Genomic DNA, 14,424 nt, shown 5'->3' with positions numbered 1-14,424 from the left:
AACCCCACCAGCGGATGGCGAAGTTTATTGAGTAGCGGGTGCTTCGGGTGCTGGAAGGCTCCGGGGGCTCCTATCAGCACGATAATTGCTTTAATTTTAGATGGAAACTAAACGCTTGGCCGCGTACCCGGCGGATGGGTTGGCTTTATGAAAATTGTGCCGCGCACTTTGATGGCCAAAACTTAAACTGTCCTTTATGTAAAGTTTCATATCTTAATTTGGTGGGTCCGTGGAATAGTTTCACTGGAGACACGGCATTCGATTAGCGCAGTTTAACACTCATCTCGGGAGATTGGCTGAAATGCAACTAATTTTAAATCACAGTTTTAGGTACTTCGATGCAATGTTTAAGACGAGCCGAAATTTGTTGCCAATCGTTGCAACGGTTTTTGGGGCAAAAACTTAGAGTGAACTTGTTTAATTGATTTTTAAAAGATGTCACGGACCAATTGAGGTGGTTCCTCGTTATTTTATGTTGGTGCTAGTGCGAGCCTTTCTCCGTTCTAACAGATACATAATAATGATAATAACAAAGTCCGATTGCCGCATATTACGATGTATTCGTTTGAAAGTTAGGAACTTTATACGAAAAATTATGTTAAAGAGTAATGCAACACAAAAATGCATACCAAAATCATAACTAAACTGAATAAATAGGTTTGAGAGTGTCGTGAAATTCGATTACTTTTTATAAAACGTTGTATCTTCCGGAGAACCGAGGAAATTAAAATGCTCGTTTTCTACTTGGAAAGTAACATTATTTAAAAATTATTGAAGCCAAATCAAACGTCCTAACAGAGCCTTAACTTTAGCACAAAACTTAATACTAGTGCTTAATACGGCTTCGTCCGTTCTAATAATAATTGATAAATACTAAAAAATATTGCTGAACATGAAAGCATTTGAAGCCAATATTTTAAATTGTTTTTTTGAGTTCAGTTCCTGGATGTTATGTATCTAAAAAAAATTATAATTATGCATTGTTCTTTTGTCTGTATACTAATTTTTTGACACTTCTTGACTTTAATGAGTCCCTTAATCAGTGTCGTGATAATCTTTGTAATCATGCACCTCTCAATATAACGGTAACAAGTTTCTGCGTGAGACTCGTTCATTGTAAAATACGTTTCATAACATCATAAAGCTGTGAAGTGTTTTCGAGGTGTAAATGAGTGCTGAGAGTGACATTTTAGTCTTCGGTTCTGCGGAAGCAACTGACCGCCGATGCCGCTGACGTCTTCAAACTTCAAAGAGCAGTTGCAACTTAAATTCGAACCCAGGACTAATCCCCAGTTCGGGCAATTTTGAGGATCTTCTATAAACTTCATCATGCGCGCGACAAGTTTATGACCATTTCAACTACAACGAGCCGCACCCGGAGCGACGGAAGTCGCCCAATCACCGGCACGCCCATCCTGGCACTGGCTTACTGGGTGAGGAGGTAGTTCCCATTTCGTCACGCTCTCGTCGTAATCTTACTCCCAGCGGCACGTTTCCACGGGGGCGGCTGGCGGCACAAACATTCACCGGAGACCCCGCGTCCGCCCCGGGCACTGGCCTGATTAAGGTAACGCTACCGCGCCAGCCTACACACGGCCGCACACGGCCCACGGCCTAATGGGTTCTCGACTCTTATTATTCCGATCAAGTCCGGCCAACATATCCTGTTGAGCGGAAAGCGGTGCCCGCCGGTGGGTGGTGCCAAAATCGGTCCCAGAATAAATAACAAACACACTCGGCTCGTCGAGGGTCTCTTTGTGGGGCACAAGTGGAGCGAAAAAAAAAGCGCAAAGACCACACACACACTAAGGCACAAGGAATATCCAATATGTTTTCGCTCCACTCGACGGTTTCGGCCCCTAAGCCCGGTTTTGTTTCCTTCTCCCCCATAAGCCACCGGGGGGCGGCCAAGGTTCGACATCTTGAATCTGTTTTTCTTTTACCGAGGACGCATCGTGACGGTGTCCCAGTATGTGTGTGTGTGTGTGTGTTTATGCGATTATCGACAGGAGTCAAGCCTGCCCACGGTCACACGGCTCAGTAGGTGAGCACTTCCGGTGACGTGAGCATCGTTGGTGGCATCGGTGCGGTGGCAAGGGTTCAGTAACTCCATCAAACGGGCCAACATATAAAAAGAGAGAGAGAGAGACAGAGAAAGGCAGGGAACCGAAAAAAACCCCATCGAACCGCAACCGCAGCACAACAACCGACGACGGGAGGGACGACACCCCATCAACAGCAAAGGGCCCCCTGAGGTCGAGCGAAACAAAGTGAAGGAAGTGCCGAGTTAATGAATGGCTCCCGTCATCCCTCTTCCCGCTCACCACCCGCAGGTGCGATTGGTGCCCCGGGAAGTCGTCGTCGGAAGCTGCGCTCGGGCTCAGCGGCGGGAATCAGCAGGACGCGAATGGAAACACTTTCCCCACACACACACACACACATCACCCAGCCGGCCCCGGAAAGCAGTTCCGATGCCGGCGCCGGTGGGTTAATAATGCGTAAATTTTATGCTCTGCCCGGGCTTTTGATTAAAACTTCTTTCGCCACACGAAAAGGCAGCACTTTTCGCTTCATTTTTTTTTGTTTTGTTCGTTCCATCGAACGGGGGTGGCTGCATGGGCCGGGACGCTTTTCCCTTTCGATGCGTAGGGGGGAGGCACGGAAAAACAACTCAGCGGGTGGCTCACAAGCGACTGTGGAATGAAAATTGACGCCTTCGACGACGACATTCGATAAGCTTGTCTCGGAAGTTTTGCGCCCAACCCGTGCCCGTGTTGATGGCGCCCGCAAGCTAAGGCCCCCCGGGGAAGGGATTTAGTTTCGAGCACACACACACACACGCACACACAACGCATGATTGTGGCGCGAGAAAAGTTGCGTAAGAGGACGATTATGAGAGAGCGAACATCGAGGGCAATATGGTTTCCCCGGCTTCGGGCCACGTCCTTGCCTTGATACTGTGCTTGATCGTCGAGTTCCTGGAACTTTTCCGGTCCGTGTATCCGACAACTTAGGAAAGAAATGCATCAGCGGGTGACTCATAGTTGTGATTGTGGTTTTCTTGTCGTTTAATTCGAAATTATCATTAATGGAGCATCCTGTCATTTTGTTGATTGACCAGCATTGATCAACGTACCTATATCTGTCGACTTGTGAAGGTGAGCCAAGCAGTGCCTGCAAGGTTGACATTTGCAGACACAAAAAAATGCCAAAATCCATCCACATTAACAAGCATTGGCATTTCTAGTTGATTACTTGAACGGTATCGAGACGCGAAGAATGCTTCTGATGCGAAATAGTTGCTTGTAAAACGGATTCCGGAATCCATTTTAAATTGCTTTACGCTGAAACACCCCAGGAGAACATTGTTCAGATGCAATAATGCCATTATCATTAACATTCCTATCTGAATGTTACCGGTAATATTGACAACAAGGACCAAGTGGGGAGTTTCTGACATTACTTTTCGAGTAAATCTATTGGGAGTTTTTTTGTTTCATTTTATTTGTTTCATGAATCAAAGACATTATAGCCGGCGGGAGACGACCATGCAAAAGTTCTGAGTTTAGGTCGTCGTCCCAAACATCGAGCCAGAGCCGATTGTCTATAATTTTTAAGTGACCGTAGGTCAAGTAGAAGGTGGCGCGTTTTACACGTTTTACTGATATTACTTACTTACTACTTACTTACTAATAAAAAAAACTACTTACTGCAAACACATCAACACGCCAAAGCGATCAAGCAATACCAGCCGATTAAAGCTGACTAGTAAGCAAAACCATCTTTAAATCGTCAGCATAAATGCTGCTCCGAAGGCAGCCGAAGAGTCAATGCAATGAAAAGCAGCAGGCAACAAAAGGAAATCCAAGTTGCCTCTTGGGGAACGCTGGAGACATTTGAAAACGCACAGATAAGATCCTGACTAATCCTAACACGAATGCCACGGCGTGATAGGTAAAAGATGAACCGGCTTACGAACCACATAAACAGACGAACCCAATTTGGCTAGTTTCGCGGTCATTATCTTATGCAAAACTCTGGCAAATGCTGCTTTGAAGTCTGTATTGTTGGGATCTACCTGCAGGCCTCTATCAACAGCAGAGTAGCAACTGTGCAGCGTATTGAGAAGGTTTGTTCATACCGCTCTGAGCAGGATGGAGATGCAAGATTTGAAGCAAGACTAAAATAACGGCTCACTAACGGTTGATTAAACACACTCATTGCTGCGTTCAACTTGTGGTTGGGAAGCATCCCAGATTCCTTCCATAACGATGGGAAAGTCGGTAAATGTGTTGTACATCCTGGGGGGAATAAAGTCACAGGGAATATTATCAGGGTCGGTGTTTGTGTGTCCGAGGTCTTTAGTGGCTTCGATAATCATCACAGATTCAGAATTCAATGTCAGTTCTCATTTAGTTTGTTTATTACTGCTCATTGTGGCGTGTCACTTCAAGCATGTTTCGATTCATTGTAAGAGTCGAGCAAACAGTTTCGAAACTTATGTTTTTCAACGGAATCTCCTGCTTATTAATTGTTTAATTTACCGCAGTTGACCGGAGTTGGTGATCCAAAATCACTGTCGACTCCTAAAATTGCTTCAGAGAACTGAATCAAGTGCCGTATATTTTATGAGAATCAATCAGTAAAACTGTAATTGATGCATTGAAAAAAGAGCTCCCCTAGGGCTTCAATTTTAAAGGAGGGTCTGAACTAAAATTCGGCACATTTTCAACCAGGTCTGTGGAAATGGTTTTCCCAGTGCCAAACGCTAAACATTCCACTTTCTATAAGCAGTTTGTATTTGTACAAAATGAAAAAAAAAGTTGAATAATTCGTTCATCCCAAAAGAGGCGCACTTTGAAGGCCCGACGTGAATCAAAGTTTGGTAGTTAATTTGCAGCGGTTATTGTTGATTTTTGAGAAAATTCCGAACTTTCCTTACGAGGCGTGTATCTGTAAAAACCCACTCAACCCGAGTGAGTTTGGTACGATCCTGAGCACAACCACACAACCATTCGCATTCCACGCGCTCGATGCCGATGGCGTTTCGGTGGAATGCAATAAAAATCACGCGAGCCTCACGCATCAAAGCGGCGCATCCTCCAACCGCGGCCAACCTCTGCGGTCCCCGACCCAGAGGCCAATGGACTGGAAACATAATGTACACCGCTCGGGAGTGGAACTCGCAGAGCATTGCAGAGGGTCTCGGAAACGTCACGGATGCCCAATGCAGCGAAGCGTACGCCAACAACGCGGCGCGGCCAGCCGGACCGGATTCGACCGAGGAGCATCGGAACGTACGAGGCAACACCGACGTGGGCCAACGAGCGCAAGTAAATTGGAGGGAAAATTGTGCCCCGTTTCCGCTTCGGGTCGGCATGATCCACGCCGGGTTGATGAAGGCCGGAGTTTGTTTGGAGCTTGGCTGGGTGGTTTTCTAATTATTCAAATGAGTTTTCACCACCGGGGAAAACTCATTTCCACACACACACACATACGCAAGACACAACGAAAGCTTTCATCGGTGGCATCCGAAATCCGAACGAAAGAAGGAAGCTCGAAGCTTTCTAATCTTTCCGACATTCGTCTTGTTCGTCATCCGACGACGATCCGACGACGGCGTTGACCGATGATGATGGGTCCGGCCGGCGCAAAGTCATGTGTATTCAAATTTGGCTCCCCCCCTTCGTGGCCCCACCCGTTCCAGTACACGTGACCGTTGGCTCCGGTGCGGTTCGAACGGTGCATCCACCGAAAGCTGGACAGGATGTTCCCCGTCTGGCTGGGCGAGTGTGCCGGGTGTGTAAGAAGCGATTAGCGTGTGCAAGCAAAATTGCAAATTGAATGATTTATGTCCAGTCCGGTCCGCCACCTACCGCCTGCCGCCCTCCCACCACCCACGGGGGATAACATTTCTCGGCCATGAATATTAATTTCGTGCTGACGTTTCCGATCTGCGCTCTCGGGTTTCGTTGCGAAAAACTCTGGCCTCCGGTGGTCCGGGGCCGTCCGGTGCTCCGGCTTGATTGATATTTTATGCAGGATGGGGTTGAATTAAATTTATGCTCCTCTGCCTCGGCCCGGTACTTGTGCCTTTTTTCGGCACCTTTTTCGGGCTCGGCTTCGGTTTGGCTTTCTGCAGCCGTGCCGGGGCTCTGGAAACAATCTGTAGCGCATCGGGCCAGTGTGCCAGAGAAATGCAAATTTTCCCTCGCTAGCTAAGTGCTTTCCCCCGGTGTGTGTGTTCCTGGAGTCATAAAGATTTCATCCCACCGTCCGAAATGGCCACCTTACACCTTGCCTTGGATGATAATTTCAACACGAAACATTAACTCACCTCGGGCTCGGGATTGTGCGAATGAATTGCGAACCATTTTCCCACAAACAATGGGCGGGTTGAAACACTAAGACCACGTAAGTCCTACCGGCCACAAAGCCTTTCGTCACGGTCGCAAACAGTCGCGCAGGATGCCCGAGGAAACCCCACTCCGAAACCACGTTGTTGTTCGGTCTTTGTTCTGCGGGACTTTGGGTGCGAAGTAAGCAACCGGATCGATAGCAACGAACTCCCAAAGCAATCACTCAACGGTACGGTGCGGTGCGGCACGACCAATGGTGGGGGGGGGGGGGGGGCGCAGGGAAATCGGAATATTAAATTTCCCATTTCCACGCCCCCTGGAACCCCGGAGCCTCGGAGCACCCCAGGGTTCAAAAACCGGAGTTTCGAGCGGTTCGAGCGCGAAGCTACTCTGACTGACGGCTTACAAATGTTCCGATGCCACCCCGGGGGGCCGGGTACGGGCCGATGTCAGTAATTGTGCCGTTTGTGGTTGTCGCGGTGGCGGGAGTCTTGGGCAGCCACTCCCAGCCACGGATTGAGGCCCGGCTTGTAGCTGGCCTGTACTGTTCATTTTGCATCGCTCCCGATCACTTGGTCCGTAGGATTGCACCGAAAGCTGAGGCGGAACCGTGTTTGGAGGGAGGCACGGAACGCCACCCCCTTCGTGCCCGAAGTTAATCATGCATCTGGAGCCTGGTTTGGAGAAGAGCACCCTCGAGAGCGGCCCTCGACGGTTGTCGGCGACCTGACCTAAGCGGAAACCTGTTGAGCGGCCACCGGTGAAACCACCGGCCGTGGGTTTCATGGTCTGGGAGCCCCTACGAAGGATGGCGCATGCATACGCCGATGATAGGCCCCTAAGGTGTCGGTCGACGGCACGTCCGAAGCGGACTGTTTGTTAGCTGGAACATCGTTCGGGAACTGGGGGGGGCTCCCGAGGTCGGTTTGATCAATTTTAAATGAGTCTTTCGGAACGTTTAAGGATACGCTTTCGGTTCGAGCTTCTGTGCGAGATCCTCTGTGTGTGTGTATGTTTCGCTGAATGTTGATTGTTTCGTAGAGTTGATCGGTCTCCAATTAATCGTAAATACCTCACGAGGGAACCTTGCTTGCTAATCAGCTGGCTAAAATTAGAGTATCTTCGTAGTAAGAAGGACCATGTCGTTGAAAAGGTCAGTTATTGGCTCAGTAAAGTTACCGAATGGAACATTTATGATTGAAATAGCTAAACAAAGGTCTCCGTGCGTCTTGAGTGCGAATTTGGCTAATTACTAAAACCTGTCCTCTGTGTCATTTTATTCTGACAACACAGAACCCTAATTGTTGTAGAAATTCAATTAATTGTTGATTATTGTGACCATATCCTCTGGGGTTGGAGTCGCAAAACACTAACACGGTACCACAAATGAAGTCATTGTTGAAGAAAACACTTTACTACTTTATACTATACTTAAATACTACTCTAAATTTATCTTGTTTTAGCCGGGTTGAATTGACGTTAGTTTGTTCATCAACTTTTCATTTTCATTTGAACAAACCAAAGCAAATTATAAACAAAATTTTAAAAGAGGAAACATCAACCAACTTCAAGGACAGAGAATCAACCTTTTGGGTGCAGTTTGGGTGCAGGTTTTTGAAGTATGAAGAGAAACTAAGTTTCCAACGCTTTTTCCACAAACTCTTTTGGTCACCCTGAGATTCTAAACCGAAACTATTACAAAGCGATCTATCTGAAACGATTGTCCAATCGGTTTTTTGCAACTTTTCAATAAAATGTTCCTTTTACACCCAATTCCCGTTCGGTGATACCCTTTTCGTTTTTTTCCACTAACGGCAACTAACCCACTAACCGACACCAGGCGCCCTTATTGGGTCACTCCTTTTTCCCGGCAAATTAACGTAACGTCACTCCCTCGCCACTCAACGAAGTGTTTTGTTTGTACTTGTCCGGCAATTACTATCGCTATTACTATCGGCCACGCGAGGGTTGCCGACACCAGCACTCCACTTCGCTCATGTTCATTACACGAACTCATTATCGCGTACGATCGGTGTTTGGAGTCGCGGTCGAGACTCCCCGCAGTCGATGGTGTGGAATGAAACAAACCAGACACGCACACACACAACGACCGCCACCCATACTGCCAGCGCACCTGGGGAGGTCTCCCAAAATTGGCGCACACAACGCAACTCTCCAGTCCAGTGCAGATCCACGACAGGGGCCATTGGTTTTGTTGTAGGACGAAAAAAAAAACAGCGAAACCAGTAATGCGCTCGCGAGGAGCATCATCCCGGTCACTGCCGTTGATGCGTCACCCCGAAGGAAGGACCTCGGGCAAAACTCCGACCCACGAGGGCTCCGGTGCGCAGCTTTTCATTTTCCAGCGTTAATTAATTTAATTACATTTTCAGAACAGAAGCCGAGCCGCGCACTAGAGTGTCCTCTGGGCGCCCCCCTCTCTCTCTCTCCGGCTCGCATGCTGTCTCTGTCTGTCGCGGGCCACAGTTTGCTAAAGGTTCCCCAGACACACCGAGCGTAACGGGCGGGCTTATGGTTGACGCGAGCCGACCGGAGCCACGAGCGAATGGTCCCGGAGAGGTTAATTTCTTTTGGCGCAATTTCCAAGCCCACGGCGGGCGCGGCGATCGGTGACAGCTCCGCCGAGGGTGGGGCGCACGATGGCGCGCGGTTCGGGCTCGAGTTTCTAGGTTCTTTGCGCGCGCTGGGTCACAGTCGTAGGGGGTGCTGTCTTGTCCTTGCCCTGGCCTGCCGAGTGGACGATGTACTGTGGGGAATCTGTATCGGACAGGTGGACATAAATGTATTAAGGAAGAATCCTAGGACTGTTTGACTGTTTTGTTTCTTTTGCTTGTGCTTTGATCAAATACAGCATTTCATCAACACGCGTTTAGGTACACCAAATTAAACATTTTTCGGTATTTCAAAGTGTGATATTTTAGCTTGCGAAGTTATGCAATCTGCAGAACACCTTCTCTGATAACAAACGTAACTATAACTTTTCAATGGATAGTCAACTGCAAATATCGAAACTGGGATAATAGTCTAATCGCTGATGAGTGTAAAAAATTTTAATTACTTTATATCTTCATCTTAACTTATATTGATATTGTCTACTTGATTAAATATGGTACACGGTCAATCGAGATTTCTGGAAAGCTATATCAGGAAAAGTAAGCTTTTTAAATTTGTGCCGCCCATATCATAAGGCAATTGCACTTACTTTTGGATTACTGCTATGTGTTGCCCGAATAGTAAAAATATCTTCTGAATTATTCTCTCTGAAAGATTTGTTAACGTGTGTTGCCCAAGCTCGTCTAGAACATTTATGCTGCGCTTCCAAAGTTTCTTCTCCCAAACACCTAACTAACAACCAACCAGGGGTCTGTAGTATTAAATTCCCCGCATGAGTCAATACTTTATGAACCGTGGCAGGTAGCTTTTCATGCTTTAAGGTTGTTATACCATAAAGCAGAAAAAGTTTTTCCAATTTTACGGAGTTAATTTCTTTCAGGCAGCTAATCGTTATCAAGAATTCCTTAAACCTATCTATACACCATTTTTTATCACTCTCCTGACTTTGAAAATCAATTCTCGGAATCTGCGCAACGCAGAAGGGTAAAAATGTGGATTAGATTGATGGTTAAGAAATATAACTGAAATCCTTGATCCTTGAAGTCGGTTCATGACCGCCATTCTCCCCATAGTGCAATGCGGAGCGCGTCCGTATCAACCCCTCCGCCATGTGATGACAAACTGACAGCAGCGTTCCCGACCCATGCACTCACACACATTAGTGGAACCGTTTAAGGACAGCACCGGGACCCATGGGCCCTTTGGGAGGAGCAGTGTATTTGCGTATCCTTTTCGCCAGTTTTTCACACACAGTTGTATACGGCCACGTGCAGGGCTGCCTGCAGGAAGCCTGCAGTTTGCGAGTAACACCCAAAGGTCCGGCTTTCCACGACCTTCGACTTGGGGACACACGCCACCGTACGAGCCGAGCGGAGCGACCCCTTGCAGGTCCTGTACCGGAGATAAAACCCGAGTTTCGTGGCACACCAGCGGGGAATACCAACTCCTTGCCACCTTGCCTGCTGACTGCTGATGGCACCGGAGGGATATCCGGACCGTCGTGACTGGGAAGCCTATTTTTAGCCGCCAACTCAACGCCGCCCGCTGTTGATGATGTAATCGTCGCGAGGACGGCAGCCCGTGCAACCTTTTCCTTCACTCGGCGTTCATCCAATCCGTCACCAGCCGTTCCATCAAATTCGCCCACCGAAGGTAAACAGAAAACCGGATACCCGCCCGGACAGGTTGGCCCCAGTGACCTCGGGTCCCCGGTGGGCTGCCACCGCCTAATGAGTGGCACCGAAAGGCAACGGACAACGGGCGGATGAGTGACACCTTCGCGAGGGGGCCCCGAACGTCACCTGACGGCGCAGCGTGAAGTCATAAAAATAATCAAACTCCCCACGCTGGTTCCGCGCGGGGTACCCACACACACACACACAGCAGTAAATCTTGACCCCGCCCGCCCGGTGACAGGGATCCACAGGAGCCGAGCGTGGCCGCCGGGGGAAAGTATGTAATTATGCAAATTTAATGAATTTTTCGCCCCACGTCCGGCCGGGAGTGTCCTTTCGCCAGTTTGCGTGACGACCAATGACCCCACCGAAGCCACCGTCTTGGGCACGCCTGAGCCCGTCACGGCGAGCGGCGAGGTGATAAAGATCATGGTGGTGCGGCTGCCGTGCGTAATCGGATACGTTCGAGGAAAACATCGTGCGTCCGACGGAGATGTCCCAAATTATCCACGCTGGGGTGGCGCTGCTTCCAGTCGGGAAAAACTCCACAGACTTCCACCGAAGAAGCTCGACTTTAATTGCCCTTTGCGGGACCTCCCCCCGGGCCGAACACACTCGCGTGGAACCCTCGGCGGAGCTGCACGTCACGTCAAACATTATCATCGCACACGCCACGTTACACCTCCGCCGAAGCGTGGTGAATCGGTCCGTCCGCCCGCGGACGGAATGGTGCGAAGGATTCGCAAATAAACGTGCCCGAGGCAGCGCCATAAAAAGAACTCTATTCCGGGTGGGGCTCGCCACTGTTGCCAGCAGTACAATTAAAATTTAAATTGGCAACGGCCACCCTGCGGCACCCGACGACAGACATTACACTACTGCGCTAATGAACATTTTAATTGCAGCCGCCCCACCGAAGCCACCGATTTTTTCGGGACCAGTAAATCAAGTTTCGGTACACTGCCTCCGGTCGATTGTGCCATCCCGTTTTTTTTTGTGGTCCTTGCAAAATCTCCCTGACGACCAAGATGGCCGTCAGGCAACGTATAAGTGGCGTGGTCCGAACCAATCGACCCGATCCCTCGAAGCTGCCAACAACACCCACACCCCACGCAACGGCCAATGGCCGATAAAAGGTAATGAACTGTTCAACTGACAGATACTAACTGATCTCTAATTAAGTTAATTGCCTCGTGTGTCGCCCTCGGCCGGGCCGGGGCCGTGGTTACAGCGGTTGACACACGCTCCGCAAGCGGTCGTTTGACGTTTCGCCGCCCAGTTAGGTTTGGCCGCGACGGGACGCACTCCACCAGGTCGCCGGACGAGCCTCCCGACGCTCCCCCCTGGCGAGGGACGCTCGATTGCGAAACTGACACCTTCTCGATAGTGTCGGCCACTAAGCGCCCCCAGTGAGGCCAAACAAGGCTTCACGTACCCCAAAAGGGAGGAGCGAGAGAGAGCGAGAGAGAGAGAGAGAGAGAGAAAAGGCAGGTTAAATGAATTTGATAAATTAATTGCAACTAATTCCACGGGACACTCACGGTTGGCGCCTCGGCGAGCTAATGGTCCCGCAAACGAGCTTTCCACAAGTCGGTCCCCGGAACATCCGGCCCGCAATTTGCAGCCCGTACGCAGTGTTTTAAGCGCTGGTAATGGCCCGGGAACTGCTGGGCTTTTTGCCCAGTTTCTGGGCTGAGTTTTTCAGTGGCGTTCCTTTTTTCATGTCAAGTCTACGATGAAGTGTCACGCCACCGAACTCTATTCTTTAAACGTGGTTTTTCTCCTCAGCAAGCGCAGAGGATGGTCAATAAAGCGGCAAAGAATACTACGAGCGATCGACGAACGCCGTTCGATGGTCCAACCGGTGGCGAGCTTCCGGCGGCAGCGGGCGCAAAACCGGCATGTTGATTCGGCATCAAATCAACAACGGCTCGGAGCAAATAAAAAACCATAAGCAATTGTCCCTAACGACCGTGCGGTCTAATTGAGCCTCGAAATTGGCCGCCACCGAAGGCGGCGGCGGCAACAGCGAAAGCGGAAACAAAACAACAGACGCGAGCGCTGATCGTAAAACGCGAGCGACGTCTCGCAAGCAGATAGTTCCCGCTTCCGGCCGCGACGGATGCGTCCTTAGGAATGCTTCGACTCTCGGAACCAATCGATGATGATGATGATGATGATGATGTAGGCCGGCCGGTCGGCCGGGCGATAATAATGACGTCGGGGGCCTCTGCAGCAGAGGCCAGCAACTGGCAGCAAATGGGGTGATGGGGGGGGGAGTGGGCCACCCACCATGCGACCGGCGGAATGGCCACCATTTGATTGACAGTTAACTTTTTATGCCCGACCCGGCCGCGGGGCCCGGTAAGGGTAATATTTTCTTATGTTTATGTGCATTCGATTCGGATTCGATAGTTTCCTCGCTGTTCCTCCGAGGCCGCTGGCGGTTATGCGGTTATGATTATGCTCGGCGTTGTCGTTGCCGAGTTGGCAAAGTCGATGGCTGCCAGTGTCCGTTGAGAGTGTAATGTAGGGAGTGTAGTCGCGGCAAAGTGGTGTGATGAGCGCACGGGGACGATAATGATGATGACGGAGGGGTGACGCGGTGGAAATCCTCCACCCGGCGGTCTTACCTGGGATGTAGCGGGGTCCATTGGTGTGCCCTAGGGAGAGGCTTCCGTAGGAAACATGACCGGACTCGGTGCCGCCGGAAACCACAGCGATTTCGTCGAGCTCGTGCCCCGGGGACGTACTGTTGGCGGAAACGAGCCGCGTCGAGGAGGTGCCGGCGGTGCCGTGAGACTCTTTACGACCTCGGAACGATAGCACCAGCCGTTTGGCTGTGGACATGGTGGCGCTAACTGTAACGAGAAGCGGACGAAGAAGCACAGATGAGGCAGCGGCAGAGAGAGAGAGAGAGAAAACCCCTACTAGCGGTCCCCGAGATTCCAGCCAATGGGGATCTTATGCAGATCCGGCAGGTTGCCAGAGCGCGACCACACCGCGGCGGCCATCTTGGCAACGGTCCACGCACCGCCCTGGCAGGCGCAACAATTTCCCCCCAGAAAGGACGGGCGCTAGATTTAGTAAATTATCGGCTCACCGGTGCGCCGGCACATCCTGTTGCACCGATACGGGCCGGGGAAAAACCACAGATCGGGCCACGGAATTACCGACCGACGGTTTGTGGTCACCAGTCCAGCCTTTCAAACATCCGTGCGGTCCGTCCGTCCGTGGCACGCCACCGTCTGCCGTTTTGGCAAAGTGCCTCCGGCGCTCGAATCTTCGGACGAGTTATGCGGACAGCACGGCATGGCACATACCTGCCTGCGGGGCATGCAACATTGTGATGCAACACGGCCACACCGCCCACTGAGCGGGCCGAGTCGCCGGGGCCGAATTGGCAGGGATGCGATTTATCAAACGATATTCCAAGAAGGACAGGCGTGTTGGCGTGTTGCTACTCGGTACAACACCGACAACTGTTACCGTCCATTATCTGAAATGCGCAACACGACACAGCTTCAAATTCTTGCAAGTTTCACGTAGACCAAGCTAACCTATCGAAAATAAAGGAAAACTGTTTGAAGAATTAGATGGAGCTCACTTGGTTGAGCTTGCGAGCGAGTCGGACGACATGAAAGGGAGATTGATGATTTATAGCAAGTGAATAAAATAGTGGAAAAGTTTAAAAGGTATTATAATTCTTTTTGACATTTTCCTCAATCCGACAACAACAGGAAAGCTGCTCGATC

At 50.0% G+C, this 14,424-nt stretch overlaps 1 protein-coding gene across 1 annotated transcript in view; it reads right to left on the bottom strand.

Annotated features, from left to right (window-relative positions):
- LOC128277959 (cyclic nucleotide-gated cation channel alpha-3) overlaps positions 1–13,519 on the bottom strand; it is a 48,941-nt gene extending 35,422 nt beyond the window's left edge. The window contains exon 1 of the mRNA XM_053016575.1: positions 13,303–13,519. Coding sequence (XP_052872535.1) covers positions 13,303–13,519 — 217 coding nt within the window. The remainder of the gene's footprint in view (positions 1–13,302) is intronic.
- Between the last annotated feature and the right edge of the window lie 905 nt (positions 13,520–14,424).

The sequence above is a fragment of the Anopheles cruzii genome, chromosome 2 (genome assembly GCF_943734635.1).
Source record: "Anopheles cruzii chromosome 2, idAnoCruzAS_RS32_06, whole genome shotgun sequence".
In the NCBI taxonomy this organism is placed as follows: domain Eukaryota; kingdom Metazoa; phylum Arthropoda; class Insecta; order Diptera; family Culicidae; genus Anopheles; species Anopheles cruzii.
Note: the sequence above shows the minus strand (reverse complement) of the source record. Positions and strands in the feature narration are given on the sequence as shown.